The sequence below is a fragment of the Hemitrygon akajei genome, chromosome 2 (assembly GCF_048418815.1).
Source record: "Hemitrygon akajei chromosome 2, sHemAka1.3, whole genome shotgun sequence".
In the NCBI taxonomy this organism is placed as follows: Eukaryota; Metazoa; Chordata; class Chondrichthyes; order Myliobatiformes; family Dasyatidae; genus Hemitrygon; species Hemitrygon akajei.
Window position 1 is genome coordinate 190990330 of NC_133125.1, and position 27241 is coordinate 191017570.

A 27241-nucleotide genomic window follows, 5' to 3' on the forward strand; every position below is an offset into this window, starting at 1 on the left:
GGTCTCGCAGGAACTGAGGGGTGTGGTAGAACAGCAGGATCTGGGAGTTACATTGCTGTTTGCTAGCACTCCAGTTAAGCTGCATGTGAACTATTGCACAGTTCTGGTGTTACAAATGATGAACAACTCTGATGGGCAGAAGGGTACAAAATCGCCTTTTAGAGAATCGCAAATTGCTACTATTTTGACGCTGTTATCAAGGAAATAAGAGAGACAAAAGGGACTCTGCCAGGGCAGTTGCTATTGGCAACCGCTCATGAAAATTAATGAGAGAAGAGACACAGCTCAGGGTGGAATGTCTCCTATTGACAAAAGGGGAGATTTACTGCTATTGTCTCTTGGAGAAGGAATTGTGTATTGAGTACTGTTCTATTCATTGAAACCCCTCAGTGGGCAACCAGAGTGGGCAGGTTTGATGGCTTGCATCATCCCAACCTAATTGACACCTGAAACCCCGTGAGTGGGGATAAAAATGAGGTCTGGGGAACTCCCCTCAGACGCACCAGAAGAGACGCTACGAGACCGGTGGGGGCTTGTGTGTGTGTCCACCCTTGTCTGGGTGACGAGTCCTCCACGGAACGGTCTAGCTAAAGGACAGAGGGGTCATACGTGAATGGCCACAACAACAACGCATCGACGGATCAAAATCATGAAGGAAGGTTGGCAAAATAATAGCTATTACTGTTCGCGCTCTCTCTCTCTCTCTCCAACAATTGAAACACCGCGACCAACAACTACCGCAACCTGCATGAACTGAACTGAACTTTATACTTCCATTTGACAATTCATTATCCCCTAGACAACGATAGAGCTTATTTCTTATTGATTATTATTATACCCGCACTTTTAGGTTTAGTATTGATGACGTATACTATCTGTATATTTGCATTGATATTATTTTTGTATATTTTTACTAATAAATACTGTTGAAAATAGTATCACCAGACTCCAACGGACACTCCTATCTTTGCTGGTAAGACACCCAGTTACGGGGTTCGTAACCCTGGTCACTGACAATCAGCAAGGATGTGCAGGCTTTACAAAGGGAACAGAAGAGGCTTACCAGGATGTTGTCTGATTTAGTGCTATATGGGCAGGTTGGACAAACTCGGTTGCTTTCTCTGGACTGGTGGAGGCTGAGGGAAGATCTGATAGAGATTTACTTTTTTAAAAAACCAAAATAAACTTTATTCATAATGAAAACATCTTTACAAGAATAAACTGTGCAGCATTTATTAATTCCTAGATTCAAGGACAAAGTGTTATGTAGAGTTCAATTGCATTTAAAAATAATATAACACTGTTGCCAAAGTTTTATAAGATTGCGAGAAGCACGGATAAAGAGCGTCTCATAATCTTATTCCCTGGATTGAAATGTCTAATAGCAGAGAGCATGCATTTCAGAAACAACAGATCCCTCCGCCATCAAATATCTGAATTGATTTTACTGTTTCTTTGTATTTACTGGGAATATTGTTATATTGTATTAAGTGCCCGCAAGAATATGAATCTAGGGGGTGGTATATGCAGATACTTTGAATTTTGGTCGAGGCGGGTCCGATGGGCTGAACGTCAGGCGGATGAACGTCCAGCGATGGAGGCAGATATCGTGTAGAGCGAAGGGAATACTGTACTCGGGTATTTGATCACTGCTCCTTTGCCATGTTGTGAATAAAATGAACTTGCAGGGCTGTTTCAGACCACAGGATTTAATGGCTGCTGGCCCCACCAGTTTCCTAGTGTTCACGTGGTTAAATCCCTTTCAGACGCCCCTCCCTTCCGCTGTACTTTGGCCGACGTTTCAAACTAGGCAAAAGTGAAACTGATCGCCATCTTCGATTCCCGCAGCCTGGGCGGGCGTCCCACCCGGGGAAGTGAACGGGGCAAGCGGTGCCGTGGTGAGGCCGGCGGTGGAGCGGGTGAGTGAGGGAAGGGGAACTCGCGGTCGCTCCGAGAGCGCTCGGCTCCGCGGTCCGCTCCGCAAACACACGGCCGGGCGGCGCCACCAAGCAACCGGGGGAAGCGGTCGGTCAACCCGGTGTAGGTCTCACACGGTGAAGTACACCGTGCGGGGATGAGCGGCCTCCCGACCCTCTGTCTGAGCTCCAGCCGGGACCCACAAGATGCGGTGGCGGCCGGCTCTCACGAACGCTTCCGGATACGCCTGTTCGGTGGACCGCGGCCTTCGGTGTGTGGCTCTGGAAGGTTAAACTTGGAGGCAGAGGACAGGATTCTGGGGAACAGAGGGAACAGGGATCATGCCCAGAAATCCCTCAAAGACGCCGTGCGAGTTGCTAGGGTGGTTAAGAAGGTGTACAGAGTGTTGGCCTTCATTAGGTCAGGGGACTGAGTTCAAGAGCCGTGAGGTAATGTTAGACCACAGGACGTAGCAGCAGAATTAGGCCATTTGGCCCATCGAGTCTGCTCTGCCATTCCATCATGGCTGATCCTTTTTTCCCCTCCTCAGCCACACTCCACGACCTTCTCCCCATAACCTTTGATGCCGTGTCCAATCAGGAACCTATCAAACTCTGGATTAAATATACCCAACGACATGGCCTCCACAGCTGCCTGGGGTAATAAACTCCACAAATTCACCAACTTTTGGCTGAAGAAATTTTTCCCATTTGTTTTAAAAGGACGCCCCTCTGTCCTGAGGCTGTGCCGTCTATTGCAGCTCTATAAAACCCTGGTTAGACCACAGCTGGAATATCGAGTCAGTTCTGGTCACATGTAGGAAGGATCTCAAGAGGGTGCGGAGGAGGTTAACCAGGATGCTCCCTGGATTAGAGAATAGGTTGAGCGAGGTAGGGCTTTTCTCTCTGGAGCAAAGGTGGGTCAGAGGGGTATGGAGGGCTGTAGTCAGTGTGTGGGTTGATGGGGTTAGGCAGAATAACAGTTCAGCACAGACTAGATGGACAGAAGGGTCTTTCTGTGCTGTGACCCATTCCATGGAGGGGAGGCCACAGGTAAAAATAAAGGAAGGCATTCCAAAATGTACCAAAGCGGGTACAAAGGAACCAGAGAAGACGAGGGAATGAAGTCCTGGCAAGTGAAGAGTGTGGAGACAGGATAACTGAGGTGGTGGGCTTGTAATGGATTACACACCTCGGTTACGGTAGTGGAGTGGTTAGTGTAACCCTTTACAGTGCCAGAGAATGACTCACTGACACTTACATGGTGGGGATGTAATGCTGAGACTTTATAAGGTATTGGTCAGTATTATGGGCAGTTTTCAGCCCCTTATTGGTACTGGCATTGGAGAGGGTCCAGAGAAGGTTTGCAAGAATGAACAAAAGGGTTAACGTATGAAGAGTGTTTAATGGCTCTGTGCCTGTACTCACTGAATTTTAGAAGAATGAGGCGAGATCTCATTGAAACCTATCGAATATTGAAAGGCCAAGATAGAGTGGGCATAGGGAGGATGCTTCCTATAGTTGGGGAGTCTAGGGTCAAGGAGTACAGACTCAGAATAGAGGGACCTCCATTAGAACAGAGATGAGGAGGACGACTATGGAGAAGGGGACCCAATGGGAATTGTAGGGTGGATGAGAGGGGAACCAGAGTGAGGAATGGAAAAAGACAGAAGGTAGGAGGGGTAGAAGTCACTGGGAGTTAGAGAAATCGATTTCAGTCCTGATGAAGGATCTTGGCCCAAAATATCAAAATCCCTGCTGAGTTCCTCCAGCATTTTGAGTGTTCCTCAAGATTTCCACATCTGCCATTTCTCATGGGGTGAGGAGGGTGAGCAGATTGGCTCTTTCTCTTCTGGGTACCAATCCTGGTGGGAAATTCTGCCTTTCAGGCTGTGTCCAGGCGGCGGTGTGTCGGTTTGCTGTGATGGAGTCCTCAGTGTTGCTGCCTCTCCTCGTCCTCGGTTTCATCCATCAAGTCCAGACCGGTGAGTGACTCTCGCGCCTCTGTTAGACTGTGCGCTGGGCCGGCCTGCCTTCCGTTTGCAGTTGGCATGGTGTGGGATCAATTTTGGTGACGGTGCTTGTGAATCTGATTGGTTTCTGATGGGAGAGGGTGATGCCATTGTCTCTCCACACCCTCCCACTCGTCCTCCATTCCCCATCACCCCAGTAACTCCTACACCATCGATCCTCTAACCAGACATCTGATTGGTGGTCAGTGTCAAATGCATTGACCTTTGCATCAAAGACATGAGATAGCTTATATACACAGATTGAATGTATATCCGTAAAGTGACACGAGGTATAGGAGTGTCTGTACATAAAGTGACTGATGGAATGATAAAATAGTGGTGGCTGAGCGTGTGGAGGGGTGGCTGAGCGTGTGGAGGGGTGGCTGAGCGTGTGGAGGGGTGGCTGGAACATCATGACTGATGCCACTCACTCTGCTCATGAAACGTTTCCCCTCTCCCATCAGGGAGGAGGCTACGTATCATCCACGCCAGGACCACCAGACTCAAAACCAGTTACTTTCCCCAAGCAGTGAGGCTGATCAACACCTTGACCCACTAACCCACCCCTCCACACCCCCAACCACCACTACTTTATCATTTCCTGTCAGTCACTTTATGGAAATGCAGTTAATCTCTGTATATTTATCTATCTGGTATACTTACGTTTATTGTGTTTTTATTATCGTGCTTTTTTCTGCTGCACCGGATCTGGAGTAACTATTATTTTGTTTTGCATTACACTTGCGTACTGGGAATGTCATTAAACAATCTGGAATCACCCTGTACGAGTGCCGTCAGTAATTTCAGGCCCCCTTGTCGTTGCAGAGCAGTTACAGGTGGCTTGTTCCCAGCTTCCGATAATGGCACAAGTCAGCTCCCACGTGGTGCTGGAATGCCAGGTGATCCCGACCATGGACCTTCGGGACAAGGAGATCCGCTGGACCAAGGACGGGGCCCTCGTGCACCTCTACCGCTTCACAAAGGATGAGAACGAGCAGCAGGATTCCAGGTTTCAGGGCCGCACCCAGCTCTTCAAAGACCAGTTCCAAGTGGGCAACGTCTCGCTGTTGCTGCACGGCGTCAAGCTGTCGGACATCGGCAGCTACAACTGCTTTGTCGAGGTGGCGCCCGACAACAACCACGATTCCAGTGTCCAGCTGGAGGTTACCAGTGAGTAACCCAACACACCCACCTCCACGACTTCCCCGTCCGGCACCGTTTACATTTTCCGCCAATCCACCATGCTCTCCATACTCACCCATGTTCCCCACCCTCATCCTCTTCTCCCTGTCTGTGCTGTCAATGTGCAGGCGAGGGCGAGCTGGGAAATTTCAGTGGCATAATTCAGTGGCCACTTTATTAGGTACACGTGTACACCTGCTCGTTAATGCAAAAATCCAATCAGCCAATCACGTGGCGGCACCTCAGTGCATAGAAGCATGCAGACACGGTCGAGAGGTTCAGTTGTTGTTCAGACCAAACATGAGAATGGGGAAGAAAAGTAATCTAAATGGTTTTGACCGTGGAACGATCGTTGGTACCACTCGGGGTAGTTTGAATATTAGAAACAACTGATCTCCTGGTATTCTCATGAAAGCAGTCTAGGGCGTTTACCGAGAATGGTGAGAGAAACTGGAAAAATATCCAGTGAGAGGCAGTTCTGTGGGTGGCAATGGTTGCTAATGGGAGAGGTCTGACAGGAAGGCAACAGTAACTTAACTAACCATGAGCTGCAACAGGGGAGCAGCTCTGAATTTGCAGTGGACGGGCTTGGGCCACCATCTTGTGCTGACCGTTTAACTTACTAACCTGGGTTCAGTTCCTGCTGCTGCCTGTAAAGAGTTTATACGTTCTGCTTCCTCTGGGCGCCCAGTTTCCTCCCACAGTCCAAAGATGTACCAGTTGGTAAGTTAATCGGTTAGGCCGGTGGGGCCTGAAGAGGCAGAAGGGCCTGTTTCACACAGTATCTCAATAAATGAATGTCAGTTCAATCAAACCCTTCCCTCCCACCCAGCCTGCGTTTCCCTTTCATCTGTGTCTCTCAAATAACCCGAATGTATCCGTCTGTCTGGGGGGAGGGACTTGCAGCCTCTGCTGGGGGTATGCAAGATGAGAGATACAGATGGGTTGCACAGTCAGAGACTTTCTCCAGGGTAGAAATGCCAAATACAAGGGGTGTAACGTTAACGTGATTGGGGGTGGGGTGGGGAATGTCAGATGTAACTGTTTTATTTTAACAAATGTGCCTTCACTGGTGAGACTAGAAGCAGGATATACAAGCCTCAAGATCTGGGGGGAGTAGATTTAGGATGGAGATGAAATGGAACTCTTTCCCCAGAGGATAGTGAGTCTGTATAATTCAGTCTGGGGAAGCAGTAGGGGTACATCTTTAAATACATTTAAAACAATTGGATAGATTTTTGCATAATGGGAATGAAGGGTTCTCGGGAAAAGGGAGGCTGATGGAGCCAAGTCCACTGTTAGTTCAGCCATGGTCTTTCTGAGGAAAAGCCCGTGGTCACAGGGAGAACATACAAATTAGTTACAGGCAGTGGCAGGAGATGCTAACCACTACGTCATCATTCCTGGGCCTGCTTCTTTTGTGCTAGTGCTTTGATGTCCCCGATATCCTTGTACCCTGCAGGTGTCGGTGAACTCCCCTCCATCAACCTGTACCAGTACACGAGAAGCGGGATCAAGCTGGTGTGTGAAACTCAGCAGTGGTTCCCCGCTCCCACGGTGAAGTGGACTGACCAAAGCAAGAGGGCCTTGCCCCAGGATCCCCAGAACATTATCGACAAAAACTCCGAGGGTTTCTTTCAGGTGCGCAGCATCGTCGAGGTGACAGCAGGCTCCAGGAGCAGCTATAGTTGCCAGGTGCAGAACACAGTCATCAATCAGAATCTCATGGCAGAGTTTTACGTGCCAGGTCAGTGATCTGCCTCTCTCGGTGCGGAGGCTGGGGGGGATCTCTGCGGGTCAGACGGGTACAATCTCACCACCCCTGCTCTTGATCACGGCACTTTCTTGGTGAATGAATCATTCATCATACAGTGAACTGGGACACGATGGGGTAGTACATTTTGGGCCATTTAAGTGCCTGCTCCAATTAGCCCAAGTTTCAAGGTAATAGTTAAAAGATCTGTTTTATGACTATATGAAGCGGAAAAGGGTGCTCAAAGTGAACATTGGAGGACGAGAAGGGGGAATTGATATTGGGTAATGAGGAAATGGCTGAAGCTTTGAATGATTATTTTGTGTCAGTCTTCACGGTGGAGAACACATCTAACATGCCAAAGAGAGATGATATGGATGCGATGGGAGGTGAGGATCTCGATACAACAGCTATCACTGAAGAGGTAGTGCTGAGCAAACCTGTGGGCCTGAAGATAGACAGTTCCCCTGGTCCTGATGGAATGCAACCTAGGGTGCTGAAAGAAATGGCAGAAGTTGTAGTTAGAGGCTTTGGTGCTAATTTACCAAAATTCTCTGGACTCTGGGCAGGTCCCAGTGGATTGCAAGATGGTGAATGTCACGCCACTGTTCCAAAAAAGAAAGTGATGTAGGTAAAAGGCAGGTGACTATAGGCCTGTCAGTTTAACATCTGAAGCTGGGAAAATGCTTGAAGATGCCGTTAAAGAATAAATAGCGAGGCATCTGGAAAGAAATGGATCCATCAGGCGGATGCAGCAAGGATTCAGCAAAGGCAGGTCCTGTTTGACAAACTTGCTGGAGTTATTTGAGGATATAACGAGAGCAGTGGATGGAAGGGAGCGGATGGACGTTATTGACTTGGGATTTCCAGAAGGCGCTCAATAAGATGCCACATTTAAGACTTACCCATAAGATAGGATGCATAGAGTTGATGGTGATGTATTAGCATGGACAGAGGATTGGTTAACTTCTAGAAAGAAGAAAGTTGTGATACATGGGTGTTACTGTGGTTGGCAGTCAGCAGTGAGCGGCGTGCCACAGGGGTCAGTGCTGGGCCCACAACTGTTCATGATATACATCAATGACCTGGAAGAGGGGCCCATGTTTGCTGATGACACTAAATTGAGTGGGGAAAGCAAATTGTGCAGAGGATGTGGAGAGCCTGCAGAGAGATATAGATAGGTTCAGTGAGTGAGTAAGGGTCTGGCAGATGGAGTACAATGTTGGTAAATGCAAGGTCATCCACTTTGGAAAGAAAACTGGAAGATCAGCTTAAACAGCAACACACACAAAATGCTGGTGGAACACAGCAGGTTAAATGGCAAAGGGTTGCAGCATGCTGCTGTGCAGAGGGGCTTGGATTACATGGAGCGCAAAAGGCTGTTTTGCAGGTGCAGAGGGCTGTCAAGAAGACAAATGAAATGTTGGCCTTTATTGCTAGAGGGCTTGAATTGAAGAGCAGGGAGGTTCTTCAGGGTACTGGTGAGACCACACCTGGAGTACTGCGTGCAGTTCTGGTCTCCTTACTTGAGGAAGGATATACTGGCTTTGGAGGTGATGCGGAGGAGGTTCACCAGGTTGATTCCAGTTGAGGAGAGATTGAGTCACCTGGGACTGTAGTCACTGGAATTCAGAAGAATGTGGAGATCTTATAGAAACGTGTAAAATTATGAAAGGTATAGATAGAGTCAGGAAAGTTCTTTTCACTGGTAGGGGAGACTAGAGCAAGGGGATGTGGCCTCAAGATTCGAGGGAGTAAATTTAGGATTGTGATGAGGAGGAACTGCTTTTCCCAAAGGGTAGTTAATCTGGAATTCTCTGCCCAATGAAGCAATGGAGGCTACCTCAGTAAATATTTTTAAGACTAGATTGGATAGATTTTTGCATAGTAGGGGAATTAAGGGTTATGGGGAAAAGGCAGGTAGGTGGAGATGAGTCCATGGCCAGATCAGCCATGATCTTATTGAAGAGCGGAGCAGGCTCGATGGGCCAGGTGGCCGACTCCTGCTCCTGTTTCTTATGTGCTAAGGGCCTGTTCCACTCAATGTCGAAATAAATAAATAAACAAACAGATTAATTTTGAACTTTGAGGCCCTTTTTCCCATGATGTGATGACCACTGTAAGATTAATCCAGCCCTTCCCTCCCACATAGTCCACCATTTTTCTGTCATCCAGTGTCTGTTTAAGAGCTTCTTAAATGTGCCTAATGCGGTAGCCTCTTTCACGACCCTTCGCAGGAAGTTCCAAGCACCCACCTCTGTAAAGAACCCAGCTCTGTCATCCCCTCACCCACCATACTGACCTCCAGACACCTTAAAATGATGCCCCATTTTTGCCCTGGGAGAATTCCCTGGCTGTCAAGATTAAAATGTATTTATGTTAACAACCAATGTGCCCAGGCACATGGCTTGCCCACATTGCTCTTAGAACAGCAAGCAACAGGCCCCTTCCCACCCATCCACCTGCACCTCCTCCTCACCCCAAAACAGTCGGCGTTCTTCAGATTCCGATTCAGGCACGGACCTGTGGGCCTTGACCTAATAGACCCTTGCTCACCTCTATGAATCCAGGAGGGGGGGGCGGGTGCAGCAGGGGCTGGCTGGTGATGGGTGAGGAGGGGAGAGTAGGAATAGTGTGTGCGTTTCTCTGCCGTAGTCCTGAGAATCTGAGTTGGCAGGTAACCTACCAGAGTCTGAGGGACGAGGTGTAGGGAGAGTCAGAGCACTCAGGACAGTGGGTACAACTCTGAGCTTCCGTCTCTGTTTGTTTCTGCAGAGGAATTCTTTCCCCGGGTGTCCAAGTGGGTCACAGGATTCGTCCTGATCTTGATTATCCTGATCGGGGTCATCATTGGGCTCGTCTTCTTCTTTCGGAATCTCCAGAGGCACATAAAAAGTAAAACCTCCGCTGGATGGTGGGATGCTCGCTTGACGTCCCGTTCTGGGTTTGCTAACGCGGAGTCCGCGGCTCTGCCGCCAGCCGGCAGTTGTCCTGGCCGCATCCTCCCCCCCCCCGCGTGGGGACGGTCCTTTATAACATCCCGCTCTGCGTATGGAGCTCTTCCTCCCCACCCACCGTCACAGTGGGTCACGTCACCGGGAAAGCGAGCATAAGGGAGTGAAGCAGAAGGTGGATGGGGGCAGGGGGCCGAGGGAGTGTATGAGAACGGAGGGTGGGGTTGAATGCCTGAGGGATGTGAAAATGGGGTGATGAAGAGGGTGGTGCAGAAAGGGTGAGGGATGGTGTGGCGGTAGGGACAGAGGGGGAGGATAGTGGTGCAGAGCGTGGAGTGGGAGGAGGCTGGAGTTGGGGATGGGTTGGAACGGGGTGAGGGAGGAGGATTGTGGTGGGGGGATCAGAGTGGGGAGAATACTGAGGGTAGGGGTGGAGGTGGACAAGGTGGGGAAGAGGATGGGGGGAATGAATGGAGGGCGTCGAAGGTTATGGGCAAAATGTCGGAGAATGATGTTAAGAGGGATGATAGATCAGCCATGATAGAGTGGCAGAGCGGAACTGATGGGCCAAATGGCCTAATTCTGCTCCTATGTGGCTGGAGAGGGAAAGGGGAAGAGGAGGCAGAAAGCTGCACCCACCCCACCCCACAGTTGGGGAGATTCCCATTTTGCCCCTTACTCCCATCAGTGATCTGCTGGAAGCTGTTCTGGGGTAGGATGGCGAGGGAGGTGGGTAAGGCCATCGGAGGGGTTTGGGTGGGAGATGTCCCCACACCTCTCGAACCGTTGAGTTAATGGTGTCTCTCCCTCTTTCAGATCTTGAGAAGCGGCCGACCGCCAAAGGTGAGCAAAGGATAGGGAAGAGATCACGCCTGCTCAGAATATTCATGGCTGTCCTGGTCTGTGAAGCGATTCGGAGCAGTGCTCGTGCTCTGCAGTGTGGAGGGGTTGTGTCGTTCAGTGTCCCACCTCCCGCAGGGAGCCTTCCCAGCTGTATTGACTTCTTAAACCCCCCCCCCCCCACCCCCCCAGCATGTACAGGCTGGTGTGCGTAACCCAAGAAACAGTAGTTTAGATTCCCTAAGACCATAAGCAGAGTTGGCCATGTATCTTTCTGCGTCTGCTCCACCATTTCTTCAGGCTGATTTATTATCCCTCTCAACCCCCGTTCTCCTGCCTTCTCCTCATAAACTTTCACACCCTGACCAATCAAGAACCTATCAATTGCTGCTTTAAATACACCCAATGACATGACATCTGTGGCAATGAATTCCATAGATTCACCACCCTCTGGCTAAAGAAATTCCTCCTCATCTCTGTTCTCAAATGGACGTCCCTCTGTTCTGAGACTGTGTCCTCTGGTCCCAGACTCCCCCACTATAGGAAACATCCTCTCCACATCCACTCTATCTGTGTCCTCTGGTCCTAGACTCCCCCACTATAGGAAACATACTCTCCACATCCACTCTATCTGTGTCCTCTGGTCCTAGACTCCCCCACTATAGGAAACATCCTCTCCACATCCACTCTATCTGTGTCCTCTGGTCCTAGACTCACCCACTGTAGGAAATATCCTCTCCACATCCACTCTATCTGTGTCCTCTGGTCCTAGACTCCCCCACAATAGGAAACATCCTCTCCACACCCACTCTATCTGTGTCCGCTGGTCCTAGACTCACCCACTGTAGGAAATATCCTCTCCACATCCACTCTATCTGTGTCCTCTGGTCCTAGACTCCCCCACTATAGGAAACATCCTCTCCACACCCACTCGACCTGTGTCCTCTGGTCCTAGACTCCCCCCACCATAGGAAACATCCTCTGCACATCCACTCTATCTGTGTCCTCTGGTCCTAGACTCCCCCACTACAGGAAACATCCTCTCCACACCCACTCGACCTGTGTCCTCTGGTCCTAGACTCCCCCCACCATAGGAAACATCCTCTCCACATCCACTCTATCTGTGTCCTCTGGTCCTAGACTCCCCCACAATAGGAAACATCCTCCCAGCATCCACTCTATCTGTGTCCTCTGGTCCTAGACTCCCCCACTATAGGAAACATCCTCTCCACATCCACTCTATCTGTGTCCTCTGGTCCTAGACTCACCCACTGTAGGAAATATCCTCTCCACATCCACTCTATCTGTGTCCTCTGGTCCTAGACTCCCCCACAATAGGAAACATCCTCTCCACACCCACTCTATCTGTGTCCGCTGGTCCTAGACTCACCCACTGTAGGAAATATCCTCTCCACATCCACTCTATCTGTGTCCTCTGGTCCTAGACTCCCCCACTATAGGAAACATCCTCTCCACACCCACTCGACCTGTGTCCTCTGGTCCTAGACTCCCCCACTATAGGAAACATCTTCTCCACATCCACTCTATCTGTGTCTTCTGGTCGTAGACTCCCCCACTATAGGAAACATCCTCTCCACATCCACTCAATCTGTGTCCTCTGGTCCTAGACTCCCCCACTATAGGAAACATCCTCTCCACATCCACTCTATCTGTGTCCTCTGGTCCTAGACTCCCCCACAATAGGAAACATCCTCTCCACACCCACTCTATCTGTGTCCGCTGGTCCTAGACTCACCCACTGTAGGAAATATCCTCCCAGCATCCACTCTATCTGTGTCCTCTGGTCCTAGACTCCCCCACTATAGGAAACATCCTCTCCACACCCACTCGACCTGTGTCCTCTGGTCCTAGACTCCCCCACTATAGGAAACATTTTCTCCACATCCACTCTATCTGTGTCCTCTGGTCCTAGACTCCCCCACTATCGGAAACATCCTCTCCACATCCACTCTATCTGTGCCCTCTGGTCCTGGACTCCCCCACTGTAGGAAACATCCTCTCCACATCCACTCTATCTGTGTCCTCTGGTCCTAGACTCCCCCACTATAGGAAACATCCTCTCCACATCCACTCTATCTGTGTCCTCTGGTCCTAGACTCCCCCACTATAGGAAACATCCTCTCCACATCCACTCTATCTGTGTCCTCTGGTCCTAGACTCCCCCACTATCGGAAACATCCTCTCCACATCCACTCTATCTGTGTCCTCTGGTCCTAGACTCCCCCACTATAGGAAACATCCTCTCCACATCCACTCTATCTGTGTCCTCTGGTCCTAGACTCCCCCACTATCGGAAACATCCTCTCCACATCCACTCTATCTGTGTCCTCTGGTCCCAGACTCCCCCACTATAGGAAACATCCTCTCCACATCCACTCTATCTGTGTCCTCTGGTCCTAGACTCCCCCACTATAGGAAACATCCTCTCCACATCCACTCTATCTGTGTCCTCTGGTCCTAGACTCCCCCACTATAGGAAACATCCTCTCCACATCCACTCTATCTGTGTCCTCTGGTCCTAGACTCCCCCACTATCGGAAACATCCTCTCCACATCCACTCTATCTGTGTCCTCTGGTCCTAGACTCCCCCACTATAGGAAACATCCTCTCCACATCCACTCTATCTGTGTCCTCTGGTCCTAGACTCCCCCACTATAGGAAACATCCTCTCCACATCCACTCTATCTGTGTCCTCTGGTCCTAGACTCCCCCACTATAGGAAACATCCTCTCCACATCCACTCTATCTGTGTCCTCTGGTCCTAGACTCCCCCACTATCAGAAACATCCTCTCCACATCCACTCTATCTGTGTCCTCTGGTCCTAGACTCCCCCACTATAGGAAACATCCTCTCCACATCCACTCTATCTGTGTCCTCTGGTCCTAGACTCCCCCACTATAGGAAACATCCTCTCCACATCCACTTTATCTGTGTCCTCTGGTCCTAGACTCCCCCACTATAGGAAACATCCTCTCCACATCCACTCTATCTGTGTCCTCTGGTCCTAGACTCCCCCACTATCGGAAACATCCTCTCCACATCTACTCTATCTGTGTCCTCTGGTCCTAGACTCCCCCACTATAGGAAAAATCCTCTCCACATCCACTCTATCTGTGTCCTCTGGTCCTAGACTCCCCCACTATAGGAAACATCCTCTCCACATCCACTCTATCTGCGTCCTCTGGTCCTAGACTCCCCCACTATAGGAAACATCCTCTCCACATCCACTCTATTGAGTCCTTTCAATATTTGATAGGTAGGGACAGAACTGCCCCATGGGCCCACACTGACGGCAAGGGTCCATTCCCCTCCTGCCTTGTGTGGGGCTGTACCTACCCCCTTCCTTGTCCATTGGCTCCCTGCATTTGCTTCCTTTGCCCTGGAGGCGGGGCGGGGGGGGGGGGAGCAGGTACAACAGAGCCCACTCCCAAGGTGGGGTTTGCGGCTTGATGTCGTGTCCGGAAGTTTCGATCTTTCCCTGGGAATTGGCCTGGGTTAGAGGCGGGCGAGTGTCGCGGAGAGATGGAAATGCCAACCGGGGAGGGTGGTAAGGTTGACCGTGGACTCTGTGTCCCGGCTGTCTGCGTTATTGCTGCAGCACGGCTGGTTCACAAGCAGAGCTATCCGATCTGGAGAGCCCGCTGCTCCCCCGTCGGTGAAGGAACGGCAGAGACTGGTGCAGTTTGGCACCAGTGGTGTGGCATGAGTTGTCAGTCATCATTGAATTCGATGTAGGACTGCCGTAGGGACTCCAGCTCCGGGTTTACTCCCAAAGCCTTCCCCATGAGTGGGTATAGTCACAAGGCGGTGCATGTTTGAGATCAGAGTTTTCCTTCTCCAAGGTGAGCTGCCAGCCACAGCTGATGTGCCCCATTTGACCAAGGTGACACGTCTTAAGGTTCCTTATAGTTGTCAGAATCGGCAGGGGTGCTGTATGGTTGGGGGAGATGGTGGGAATGAGCTCCCACTACCTATTAAATGCTCTCAAAAGCCTGCGTCTTAAATAGCCTCTGACAACTAAGTCCAGCTCCTGGCCTTCACGTGTGGCTTGGCTGCTAAGCCTGGTGGAACCATTTTTATCAAGGGGAGAAGGGGTAATGGCAGATGATGACTGGTTGTGGACCTCTTGTAATTGTATGTCTCTCTCTCTTTCACACCCCCCCCCCCTCCCCTGGTGCTTTAGATTATGAAGAACTACACAGAGAGCAGAGTGAGTCAACCTTTCATTTAATCATTGGGTCTGTCTCTTGCTTTGACTGTAGACTTGTGACTAGTGTTCTGCCACAGAGGTCAGTAATTTATATCAACGATGTATACCAGCTGTATCGATGGGATGGGTCAGCAAATCTGCCGGTGACACCAAGATTGGGGGAGCAGTGGACAGCGGGATCTGGATCCCTGGGGAAATTGGCGGATTAGATTCAGTGTGGGCAACTATGAGGTACTGCACTTCGGTAGGGTCACCTGAGGTAGGTTTACACAGTGAACGGTCGGGCACTGCGGAGTGCAGTGGAACAGAGGATCTGGGAATACAGATCCTAGGGTCGTTGAAAGTGGTGCCTAGGTAGATGGGGTAACATAAAGAAAGCTTTTGGCACGTTGGCCTTGATAAATCAATGTATTGAGTACAGGAGTTGGGGTGTTAGGCTGGAATTGTGTAAGATGTTTGTGAGGCCAAATTTGGAGTGTTGTGTGCAGTTTTGGTCACCCATTTACAGGAAAGATGTAATTAAAATTGAACGTACAGATAAAACATACAAGGATGTTGCTGGGACTTGAAGACCTGAATTATAGGGAAAGGTGAATAGGTTAGGACTTTATTCCCTGGACCGTAGGAGATTGAGGGAGATTTAATGGCAATATACAGAACTGAGGGATAACGATAGGGTAAATGCAAGCAAGCTTTTTCCACTGAGGTTGGATCAGACTAGAACTTTAGGTCATAGGTTAAGGGTGAAAGGTGAAATGTTTAAGGAGAATTTGAGGGGGAACTTCTTCACTCAGAGGCTGGTGAGAGTGGAATGAGCTGCCAGCAGAAGTGGTGAATGTGAGATTTATTTCAACATTTAAGGGAAATTTGGATGGGAGGGGTATGGAAGGCTATGATCTGAGGCAGTTTAGTGGGACTAGGCAGATTAATAGTTTGGCATGGACTAGATGGGCCAAACGGCCTCTGTCTGTTCTATAGTGTTCTCTGAACTATAGGGTCAACAAAACTGTTCCAGAGCCTGAGTCTGTCAAAGAATTAGGAATGGAGAAAATCTTTCTACCCCATTCCTGGGAGAGTGGAAATGTCACCTGGCAGTCTAGGGAGTGAAAACACACCCAAAAAAAGGCAAATCACTTCTATCCCAGAACTGAATGATAGAGTCTCTGATTAATTTTCTTTCTTTTTCAGAATCACTCGAAGACAAACTGGGTAAGCAGGGGTGCATGTGTGAAACTCGCTCTGCCAGGCCTATGTTGTGTGGAATGTCTCCTGTGGCGGTTGTCCCCCCCCCCTCCCCCCGGGGCACGATCCCTTACCAGGAGCTTCCACAGCTCGGGGTGGGGTGGGGGAGGTGAGCTGTAGGTCGCTGGGTAGCTTTGACTGCTTGAGCGTTGAAAGACCTTGAACGATTAGCAAACGTTTTCCATGTGCACATCGGACCAGACAGTGAAGGGGCTGGGGTTTAGCCAGACACAGTCTGAGGATGTGACGGAGACAGCCCACAAGTGTCAGGCGTGCTTCCTGCGCCAACGTAGAATGCCCAGATCTTACCGACTACATGCCACAGTAGATTAGGACATGTTTACAGCTCGGGGCATTGGAGTTAAATTCTGGCGTCATCTGCAAGTGAGTTTGTACGTTTATTTCCTGTGAGCGTGTGGGTTTTCACCAGGCACTGCGGTTTCCTCCCACAGTCCAAAGGCGTATTGGTTGGTAGGTCATTGTAAATTGTCCCGTGGCTGGGCTAGGATTAAATCAGCGGGTTGCTGGGTGGCATGGTTTAACAGGCCAAGATGGCAGATTCCACGGTGTATCGTGACCTGTGCTGGGTGAGCAGTGGGATTCGAACCCGTTTCACTGTCGCTGTAAATGCATTGCTTGGCCGCTACGTTACTGCGTTGTTGTAGATTCGCGTCCCGATGCAGAGCCTCCCCACATGAACCCTGACTAAATTTGAGTGCAGGACGGTCTATTTCTACAGGCACTTTTAATTTGGGACAGGTTTAAATTTTGGTGCAGCAGGTGGAAATCAAAATAAAAACATCAAAAGCCAAAGTAGTGTAATTGAGATTCTTTAGGGAAGGATGGGTGGTACTTATGAAAGGTGGTTGGTGGAGCGTTGCCTTATCAGGAGCTGGTCCCAACAGTCTCCAGTAGGTGGGAAATGTCCCATGTGGAAGAACGGGGCACTTTATTCCCCAATCTCAAAACGCTTTGGAGGAATGGATTATTTAGTTCTATTAATTTGTGTTTAGCCCTGGGCATGTACTCACATAGAGCACAAAATATTAAGCACAGATCTGTTAACCAACTCTAAGATTAATCTAACCCTTCCCTCCCACATAGCCCTCTATTTTCTATCAGTCCATATTCCCATCTAAGAATTCCTTAAGTGTCCCTAATGTATCTGCCTCTATCACCACTGTTGACAGGGCATTCCACACAATCGCCTCTCTCTGGGTTATATAAATTGACTCTGACATCTCCCCTTTAGTTTCCTCCAATCACCATTAAAATTATGCCACCTTGTACGAGCCACTTTGGCCTGAAGGAAAAGTCTGACTGTCCACTTGATCTGCGCCTCTTACCACCTCCGTTGAGTCCCTCCTTGTCCTCCTTCGCTCCACAGAGGTGAGTCCGAGCTCACTCAACCTTCCTCATAAGACATGCTCTCTAATCCAGACAGCATCCTGGTAAACCTTCTCTGCACAGACCAGGGTTTTATAGAGCTGCAACATTTTCTTGTGGCCCCTGAGTTTGCTGGAATTTAAGGGTCTCATTGAAACCTACCTAATACTGAAAGGCCTACATAGTGTGGATGTGGAGAGGATGTTTCCTCTGGTGGGGGTGTCCAGGACCAAAAGCAACGTCTCAGAATAGAGGGACATCCCATTAGAACAGAGGCAAGGAGGGCATCCTTTTGCTCGAGTGTGCTGATTTTGTGGAATTTATTGCCGCAGATGCCTGAGAGGGCCAAGTCGTTGGGTATATCTAAAGCAGAGATTAATCAGGTCGTCAAAGGTTACAAGGAGAAGGCAGGAGAAAGGGGTTAAAAGGAAAAATAAATCTGCCCCTATGTCTTATGCTTTAAAGAATGCCACCGACTCCCACGTCCCAGGACTATGGGGCTGAGAAGTCTGTGTGCGGTAGGCGACTGTATCAGTGCATTTCCATTGTACCGTGCGGCGGGTGCCGGGGATTTGAGCTCTGCATCGTAATATGTACACTCAGCAGCATTGCGGTTAGCGCAAAGTTTTACGGTGCCAACGATCACCGACCCAGATTCGATTCCCGCCATGGTCTGTGTGGATTTTGAACTTTCTCCCCGTGACCGCGTGGGTTTCCTCCACATTCCAAAGTTGCTGGGGGGGGCGGGGAGGGGGGTGGAATCTGTGATTGACGTGGAGTAATCTCAGTGTCTTTTCTTGTCAGGTGCGCTGCATAAGGATCTAGGTAAGATGTTGCCTGAGGGGTTTTCCTGCCCCTCCCATCCGCTGTCTTGTCTCGCACTGTCCGTAATGAACAGTGGTTGAGTCCGGTTTGATATCTGTCATGCAACACATAAGAAAATGAATATTTCACTGATTTACATATAAAATGTGCAAAAGCCAGGCACATGTATATAATCAGGGTGTCTAAGGCTTTTGCACAATACTGTAGTAATTTTATGTATTGCACTGTACTGCTGCCACAAATTTCATGACAGGTGTGAGTAACCTGAATCTGATAAGGGTCTCTATGTGGAAGGGGGCAGGGAGAAGGGGAATCACGGTTAGGAAAAGGGGGAGGGAGTGTGTAGCACCAGAGAGACATTCTGTAATGATCAGTAAACCAGTTATTTGGAATCAGATGACCTTGTCTGGTGTCTCATGGCCTGGCTTGACTACCCCCTTGCCCCCCCAGCACACCTCCTCTGCCACCTGTCGCACACCCCTACTGTGGCGCTCCACCCTCACCATTCTCAACATATCTTGCTTCTGATTTACAAACTGGCTGTCCGCTCCACATTGACAAGTACAGTACTGTGCAAAAGTCTCGGGCACCCTGGCTATATATACAGTCGGCCCTCCTTATCCGTGGGTTCTGCATGCGCGGATTCAACCAACCGCGGAAAACCCGAAGTTCTCTCTCCAGAACTCGTTGTTTGAGCATGTACAGACTATTTTTTCTTGTCATTATTCCCTAAACAATTCAGTATAACAACTATTTCCATAGCATTTACATTGTATTGGGTATTATAAGTAATCTAGAAATGACTTGAAAGTACAGGCAGTCCCCAGGTAATGAATGAGTTCCGTTCCTGAGTCCGTCTTTAAGTCGGATTTGAAGTCGGAATGGGTACATCCGGTATTATTTAGCGTCAGTTTGTCAAAAGTTCTTCTTAGTATATAGTACATATTTTACCTTTCTATGCATATAAAACACTTAAGAAACATACATATTTCAATAATTAAACCTCTGCGTTGCTTAGTGATAATTGTAGCTTTCATCGGGGCAGGGCCTTTCACATGCTCCATTAAAATTGTTCCGATCGTTGACCGACTGTAGCCTAACACTTTTCCAATGTCTGATGGCGTTTCACCTCTTTTTGATCGCTTTATTGCTTCCACCTTATTTTCAATCGTGATCGTGATTATCTTCGTGAACAGAAACACTGTGGATTCAGAGCTGTGCCACCGGGTCCTAATGTCCACTGCACTGAGACAGGTTGAATAAAGTCCGGGGTTAAATAAGGGACTTGAGCCTCCGCGTTTTTTAGTATCCGCGGGTGGGGGGGGGGGGTCTCGGAACCAATCCCCCAGGAGAAGGAGGGCCGACTGTACAGTATGTGCCTCTTCACAGTGGAGGACACATCAGAGATGTTATGGATGCAGTGGGATCGATACAATAGCTATCACTAAAGAGGTAGTATTGAGCAAACTAGTGGGCCTGAAGACGGATAAGTCCCCTGGCCCTGATGGACTGTGTCCCAGAATACTGAAAGAAATGGCAGAAGCTAGAGTGGAGGGTTTGGTGATGATTACCAAAATTCTCTGGACTGGGGAGATCCTGATGGATTGGGAGAAGGCGAACATCAGGCCACTGTTCAAAAAAGGATATAGACAAAAAGCAGGTAACTATAGGCCACTTAGTTCAAGATCTGTAGTTGGGAAAATACTTGAAACTATCGTTAAAGAAGAAATAGCGAGGCATCTGGAAAGAAATGGATTCATCAGGCAGACACAGCAAGGATTCAGCAAAGGCAGGTCCTGTTTGAGCACACTGGATAGAGAGGACAGGATTTACTTGGATTTCCAGAAGGCGTTCAATAGGTTGCCACATTTAAGGCTTACCCATAAGGTAAGGATGCATAGAGTTGGGGTTGATGTATTAGTATGGATAGAGGATCGGTTAACCAATAGAAAGCAGAGAGTTGAGATATATGGGTGTTTCTCTGGTTGGCAATCAGTGGTGAGCGGTGTGCCGCAGGGGTCGGTGCTGGGCCCGCAACTGTTCACGATATACATTAACAACCTGGAAGTAGGTGCTGAGTGTAGTGTATCCAAGTTTGCTGATGACGCTAAATTGAGTGGAAAAGCAAATTGCGCAGAAAATACGGAGAGTCCAGAGAGATATAGATAGGTTAAGGAGTCCAATGTTGGTAAATGCAAGGTCATCCACTTTGGAAGGCAAAATGAAAGAGCAGGTTATTATTTAAATGGTAAAAGATTGCGGCATGCTGCTGTGCAGAGGGACTTGGGAGTGCTTGTGCATGAATCACAAAAGGCTGGTTTGCAGGTGCAGCAGGCTATCAAGAAGGCAAGTGGAATGTTAGCCTTCATTACGAGAGGGATTGAACTTAAGAGCAGGGAGGTCATGCTGCAACTGTACAGGGCACTGGTGAGGCCGCAGCTGGAGTACTGCGTGCATTACTTGAGGAAGGATATACTGGCTTTGGAGGTGATGCCGAGCAGGTTCACCAGGTTGATTCCAGAGATGAGGGGTTAGACAATGAGCAGAGATTAAGTCACTGGGACTGTATCGCTGGAATTCAGAAGACTGAGGAGAGGTCTCGTAGAAACATATAAAATTATGAAAGGGATAGATAAGATGGAGGCAGGAAAGTTGTTTCCACTGGTAGGTGAGACTAGAACTAGGGGACCTAGCCTCAGTAGATTTAGGATGGCGATGAGGAGGAACTGCCTTTCCTGAAGAGTACTGGTTCTCTGCCCAATGTGAGGCTACATCAGTAAATACATTTAAGACGAGGTTGGATAGATTTTTGCAGGGGAATTGAGGGTTCTGGGAAAAGGCAGGTAAGTGGATATGGGTCAGAGCAGGCTGGACGGCCACTCCTGCTGCTGTTTCCTTCGACTTCCTCCTGATGGTCCATAAGCAATTCCTTGGTCTTTGGTGACACACTAAATCTGCTCAACCTCCGAATAAAATCTAGCTGCTGCCGCACCTTTTCTATGTTTGCATCAAGGGTAGATCCTCAGACATGGTGACGCCCGGAAGCTTGAAGTTGTGTGGATCTTTTTAACACTTGGCCTTTTATCTTCCAGGAGAGATACGTGTTCTCCCAAAAATGGGTAAGTCTCGCGATGTGGATCTGTGTACAGGAGGTGGGTTGGGGTAAGGCACAGGAGATGGACCCAGTGACAGTGGTCGGACCTGACTTGGAGTGGAAATTGAAGGGGAACCTGTTCACTATGCCCCTGACACCATCCTTGGTGGTAGCTGTGTCGGGTTCCAGATGATGTTTATTGCCCTGGAGACTACTTAAATAGTGTGACCACCATCAAAGTTAACGATGCTGCTGCCCACAGTTCAACATTTTAGCAAAATCTTGCCCCTTGGTGTTTGGCCTTGTTGAGCTTTGGTTGGTATCTACAGATATCCATCCCAGCAGCTGAAATCCTGTCACCATATGTCCCATCAAACTTTCATCCCAACTTCCACTGCTCCAGTTGGGTGGCCGTGGTTTCTGCAACCTGGGAGACTACTCCAGGACTTCAGTAGTGAACCCTCCCCGTTGAGTCCTTGGTCATCTGATTGGGTGGAGCAGAGTCTCACTGTGCTGTCCTGGGAATAGAGATGGGGGACCCTTCGGCTATGTCTACCTCAGTGTTCGTCACCTTTTGTTCCATCTGTCAATCTGCCCGCCCGTTGTCAGTGTACTGCTGCCACAAAGCAACCAATTTCCTGTGATAATTACCCAGATTCTGAGTCAGCAGTGGATCATATTAATCCTTTTTCTTTTAACTTTCAGCCATTAAAAGAATCAAAAGAGTTGCTGGTAAGATCTTCTGCTCAGAATGTCTTGGCTGGATTGTGCGTGTCGGTGACTTTCCATTACAACCTCACGGAGGGGTGGACGCTGTGATCCATTCAGCCTGTGCTGATCTCTCCCCTGGAAATCTCAGCTTCCCACCTTTATCCACTTCTCCTTTGGGAAATTGATGTTGAATGTGGTTCAGGGCCCTTTCCCAGATCGTGAATAACCTGTTCATTCCCACCCCACCCACCGGTTCCTTAAAGCTGTTACAGCCAGGGCAGGGGGGTGTAGTGGGGATAAGGTCCCACCACCTATTAAAAGCTCCCAGTGGCATGCGTCTCAAATAGCCTCTGGCAACCAAATCCAGCTCCTGGCCCTCGCGTGTGGCTCAGCTACTAAGCCTGGGGGAACAGTTTCTACTGACAGGAGAAGGGGCAGAGGCAGGTTCCTGGCACTTTAAAACCAATCACTCCATGCAGAAATGCTGCGGTTTTCCATCTAAGAGCAGGAAAACTCCGCGCTCAAGCCTCTGCTGCTTTGAGGCTGTACCCGCTCGTGGAGAAGGCTTTGGGAGTAAGTCCCGAGGGGTGGGGCGGAATCTGGAGCTTGAGTCCATTAGGCAGCCCTGTGATGAGTTCAATGCTGGCAGGCAACTCCTGTGCCAAACCATAGCAGTCTCTGCCGTTCCTTTGGATTCATCAGCTGCGTGGAGACAGGGAGCCTGCTGCATGGGCAGCAACTTGCTCTCCATGTCGTACTCTCCTGACTTGCGTATCACCTTCAACGTAGAAAGCTAGGATGCAGCACCCATGGTCATCCCTGACCAACAGAGTCCACCCTCCATTGGCTTTTCTCCACCACAAACCTGATCATTTTGATTGAACACCCTAGATTTCAATCCCAGAATTCCTGCACGTTCTGCAGGGAGTAGAATACGCCCCAGAGTTAGAGGGGTGTAATGTTGATGTTGGTTAACTCTCATCATCTTGCCTTGAACGTTTCCTTCTCCTCTCCTTTCCACCTTGTTAGTTTCTGTGACACTGAACAATGAGGCTGCACACCCGAACCTGGACGTATCTCCCGATCTGACCACTGTGAGCCACGCCATGAGGCAGGGGATTCCTGCTGAGAGCAGCAAGGAGTTTGGGTCCATACCAGCGGTGTTGGGAAAGGAAGGATTCAGCTCCGGCAGGCACTTTTGGGAGGTGCAAGTGGAAAGAAACTCGGAATGGGACCTGGGAGTGGCCTTGGATAAGACAGCGAGGCAGGGGGAGATGCCTTTGTGTCCACACAATGGATTCTGGACCATTGGATATCATGAGAAGGAGTTCAGAGTCAACGACACCACCAATGCACAGATCTCCATCAAGCCGTCCGTCCAGGAGAAGATCCAGGTGATTGGGATATATGTCAACTACAGTGAGGGGAAGGTGCTGTTCTACGATACTGAGAGAAACTCTCATCTCCATACGTTTGAAAAGTGCCCTTTCAAGGGGATGATATTCCCCTTCTTCCACCTCCCAAAGAAGGGAGGGTCTCTGAAGATTTGTAAAGTTGCTCCTTCAGCATAAAGAGTTCGTGCTGTTTGGGCAACCAACTCATCTATGAGAACCAGTGACTATGGCCAGAAACGTTCTGGTCTTTCCCACACTCCCCAGTGCATTATCTAATGCCTTGCTGACCAACCAAGCCATCCGCATCCTTGACTCCAAATTTTGGGCACTGGCTTGGACACCTTGACTTGCTGAGCCCCTCCAGCGTCTTGTGCCTTCTCTGAGCACCTTCACTCTGTCTGCCCGAAGAGGCAGGGTCTCAGGTGGCTTTCCATTCCTGCTTTGTACTCCTCCCCTCTCACCCCACCTTATTCTGGCTTCTGCCCCCTTCCTTTCCGGTCTTGGTCTGAAATGTCAGCACTTCATGCCTGACCTCCCAGCAGTTAGTTCGTTACTGTTAGTTGGTCACTGCTGGCATTCAAGGCAGCAATAAAGATTTTCCATCTCTCTCTGTCCTTGGCTGTCTTCTCTGCTGTGCCCCAGGGTCCAGGGTCAGGGTGCACATTTCAGCCCCTATGGTATGGTACCAAGTTGTCCTTCAGGGGTCAAATGAAGCTCGATCTGTGACGGTGCACAGTGTTTACTTCATCGTGACAGTAGCTTCCCTTGGTTTTCACTGCTGCCAGTCATGCATATCCTGGGTGGAGTCTCAGGATTCTTCATTTCAGAACAATACTTTTTGACCAGACAGTGTTGTTAGCCCTGAGCTGAACACCTAAACCCGCAAGACCAGTGGACCGCTCTTGGTCTGGCCTGTGTCGTTTTACCTGTTTGGCATGGGTGGCCCTACCAAGAGGCTCTGAGTCCAGCCAACGTAGCTCTCTGGGTCATTGAGGCACACAAGTCTCTGGACCCTACGACAAGACTGAGGTCCCCTTGGAGGAATTACATAAAGACATAGAGTGAAATCCATAGTTTGCATAAAATCAGATCAGTGAGGGCTGTGCCTGCAAGTATAGACAAGCTTCTGGTGTCCGCATAGCGTGTCCTGAACTTAGTAACCCTAACCCGCACATCTTGGGAATGTGGAAGGAAATGAGACAACCTGGAGGAAACATAGGGCCATGGGGAGCAGGTATGACAGACAGCAGCAGGAATCAAATGGCAATTAGAGACTGATAACGTAGTAAAGCAGTTGTGTTTGACTGCTACAGTCCTGTGGCATCTGTTATTTGGTGGTTGGGGGGGAGCGGATGGATGGGATTCGTCATGATGTTGCTCTGTGTGTGTGCGTGTGCGCGTGCTCTCTATCCTTGGCAGTGGTAGGCGGGTGCCAGTGATGCTTTGGGCAATTTTGATTACCGGCTATAGAGCCTTTCTGTCTGCCACTGTAGAGTTTCCGTAGCAAGTACTGATGCAGCATGTTAGGGTGCTGTCTACTGCTCTTCGTTAGGAGGAGATGAGTATAGATGTGTAAAAACAAACCAGAGACCTGTAGGTTTCCTCCAGGTTTTCTAGTTGCCTCCCACGTTCCAAAGGTTTCCCTTCCTCCACCATCAACACTGCCCTCAACTGCATCTCTTCCATTTTGCGCACATCTGCCCTCACCCCATCCTCCTAGGGATAAGGTTCCTCCTGTCCTCGCCTACCAGCCTCCGCGCCTAGCGCATAATTCTCCGTAACTTCGCCAACTCCAACGGGATCCCACCACCAAGCACCCCTTCCATCCACTTTCTGCTTTCCACAGGGATCGGTCCCTACACGACTCCCTTGTCCATTCATCCCTCCCCACTGATCTCCATCTTGCCACTTACACTTGCAAGCAGAACAAGTGCTTCACCTACCTCTACACCTCCTCCCTCACTACCATCCAGGGCCCTAAACAGTCCTTCCAGGTGAGGCGACGCTTCACCTGTGAGACCATGGGGGTCATCTGTTGTATCCACATGCCCATAGTGTTGTCTTTTGTATATCAGTGAGATCCAGCGTAGATTGGAAAACTGCTTTGTCGCAGAAGAAGCGAGAACTCCCAGTGGCCACCCATTTTAATTCCACTTCCCATTCCAACCTGCCATGATGAGGCCACGCTGAGGTTGGAGAAGCTGATTTCTCGATCTTCTGGTAATACCCATTTCCCCCTCTCACCTTATCTCCTTGCCTGCCCGTCACCTCTCTCTGGTGCTCCCAACTCTTTACTTCACCCCTTCCTATCTATCACCTTGTGTTTTCACCCCCCCCCCCCCCCACCTTACTCTTGACTTCTCATCTTTTTACTCTAGTCCTGCTGAAGGGTCTCGGCCAGAAATGTCGACTGTGCTTTTTTCCATAGACGCTGAGTTCCTGCAGTATTTTGTATGTGTTGCATGGATATTCAAAGTCCAGCTCTCTTGTGAGATAGATTGTGTTTTTCTCAATCTCTAAATTGTAAAATAGCAGCTGTTATTTTGTGAATAAATACTCTACACATTTCTGACTGGCTGATGTAGTGTTTATACAGGCTGAGGTGCGCTGTCACCCCACCCGGTTCAACAGCAGGACAATAGCTGGGTGCCCCTGCAATGGTTCTGCACCCACCTTAGTGGGGACGTAACGCTCCCGGGAGGTGAGCCACCCACAGATACCACTCTCTCTGCTGTTTTCCCTTTATCACTCTGGACCCAAAACATCGTCGACTCTTTCAGAGTGCTCCCTGACCTGCTGAATCTTTCCACCAGATCTGACCGAGTTAGATAAAATGCTGAGGGGTATAGAGACAGGATCAATGCACGCAAGTTGGGTGAGGCTAGAACTGGAGGTCATGGGTTAAGGGTGAAAGGTGAAGTACTTAAGGGGTGGCTGAGGAGGAACCTCTTCACTCAGAGGGTGGTGAGACGTGGAATGAGTTCCAGTGGAGGTGGTGGTTGCCTGTTTTAATGTAACATCTCACAGGATGGGAGGCTTTGGTGCGGGTGCAGACCATTGGGACGGGCAGTGACTAGATGGGTGGAAGGACTGGATTCAGTGCTGTGAGACCCGATGGTTAGAGTTACAGGTGCGGGTTTGCATAGCAAGGCCAACGTTAACTGGCCGTCCATGAGAAGGTGGGAGTGAGGCTCTGTAGAATCTCCCCACCTCAAAGTACCTATAGCCTACTGAATGTTGAAAAGACTAGAGAGGGTGTTTCCTAGAGTAGGGGTATCCAGAAGTAGAGGGCACAGCCTCAAGTTCAAGGCGTGACCATTTAGAACGGAGGTAATGACCATTTCTTTTATATAGCCAGAGAGTAGTAAATCTGTGGAATGCTCTGCTACAGACTGTGATGGAGGCCAAGTACGAGGCAGAAGTTGATCGTTTCCTGATCGGTCAGGGTATCAAAGCGTAGATCGAGAAGGCAGGTATATGGGGTTGAGTGGGATACAGGATCAGCCATGATGGAATAGCACAGTGAACTTGATGGGCTGAATGGCCTAATTCTGCCCCTGTGTCCTATGGTCTAATACATCGTTTTTATGCTCGAAAGAACAGGTCTATCAGCAGCTTTTGAATCATTATCAATATTTAAGACGGTGCAATCAGCAGGAAATGCAATGTTAGCATTTCATTTTCAGAGGATTAGACTAC

General features: G+C 49.3%; 1 protein-coding gene across 1 annotated transcript; it reads left to right on the plus strand.

Moving 5' to 3' along the window:
• Nucleotides 1–1591: 1591 nt before the first annotated feature.
• LOC140719321 (butyrophilin subfamily 2 member A1-like) lies at nt 1592–26111 on the plus strand. The gene is made up of 12 exons (XM_073033876.1): nt 1592–1919; nt 3806–3901; nt 4754–5098; nt 6573–6857; nt 9639–9758; nt 10634–10660; nt 14864–14890; nt 16079–16099; nt 18323–18343; nt 21436–21462; nt 22143–22169; nt 23178–26111. The coding sequence occupies exons 2-12, from the start codon at nt 3841–3843 to the stop codon at nt 23717–23719; spliced, it is 1503 nt and encodes a 500-aa protein (XP_072889977.1). The 5' UTR covers nt 1592–1919; nt 3806–3840; the 3' UTR covers nt 23720–26111.
• The last annotated feature ends 1130 nt before the right edge of the window (nt 26112–27241 follow it).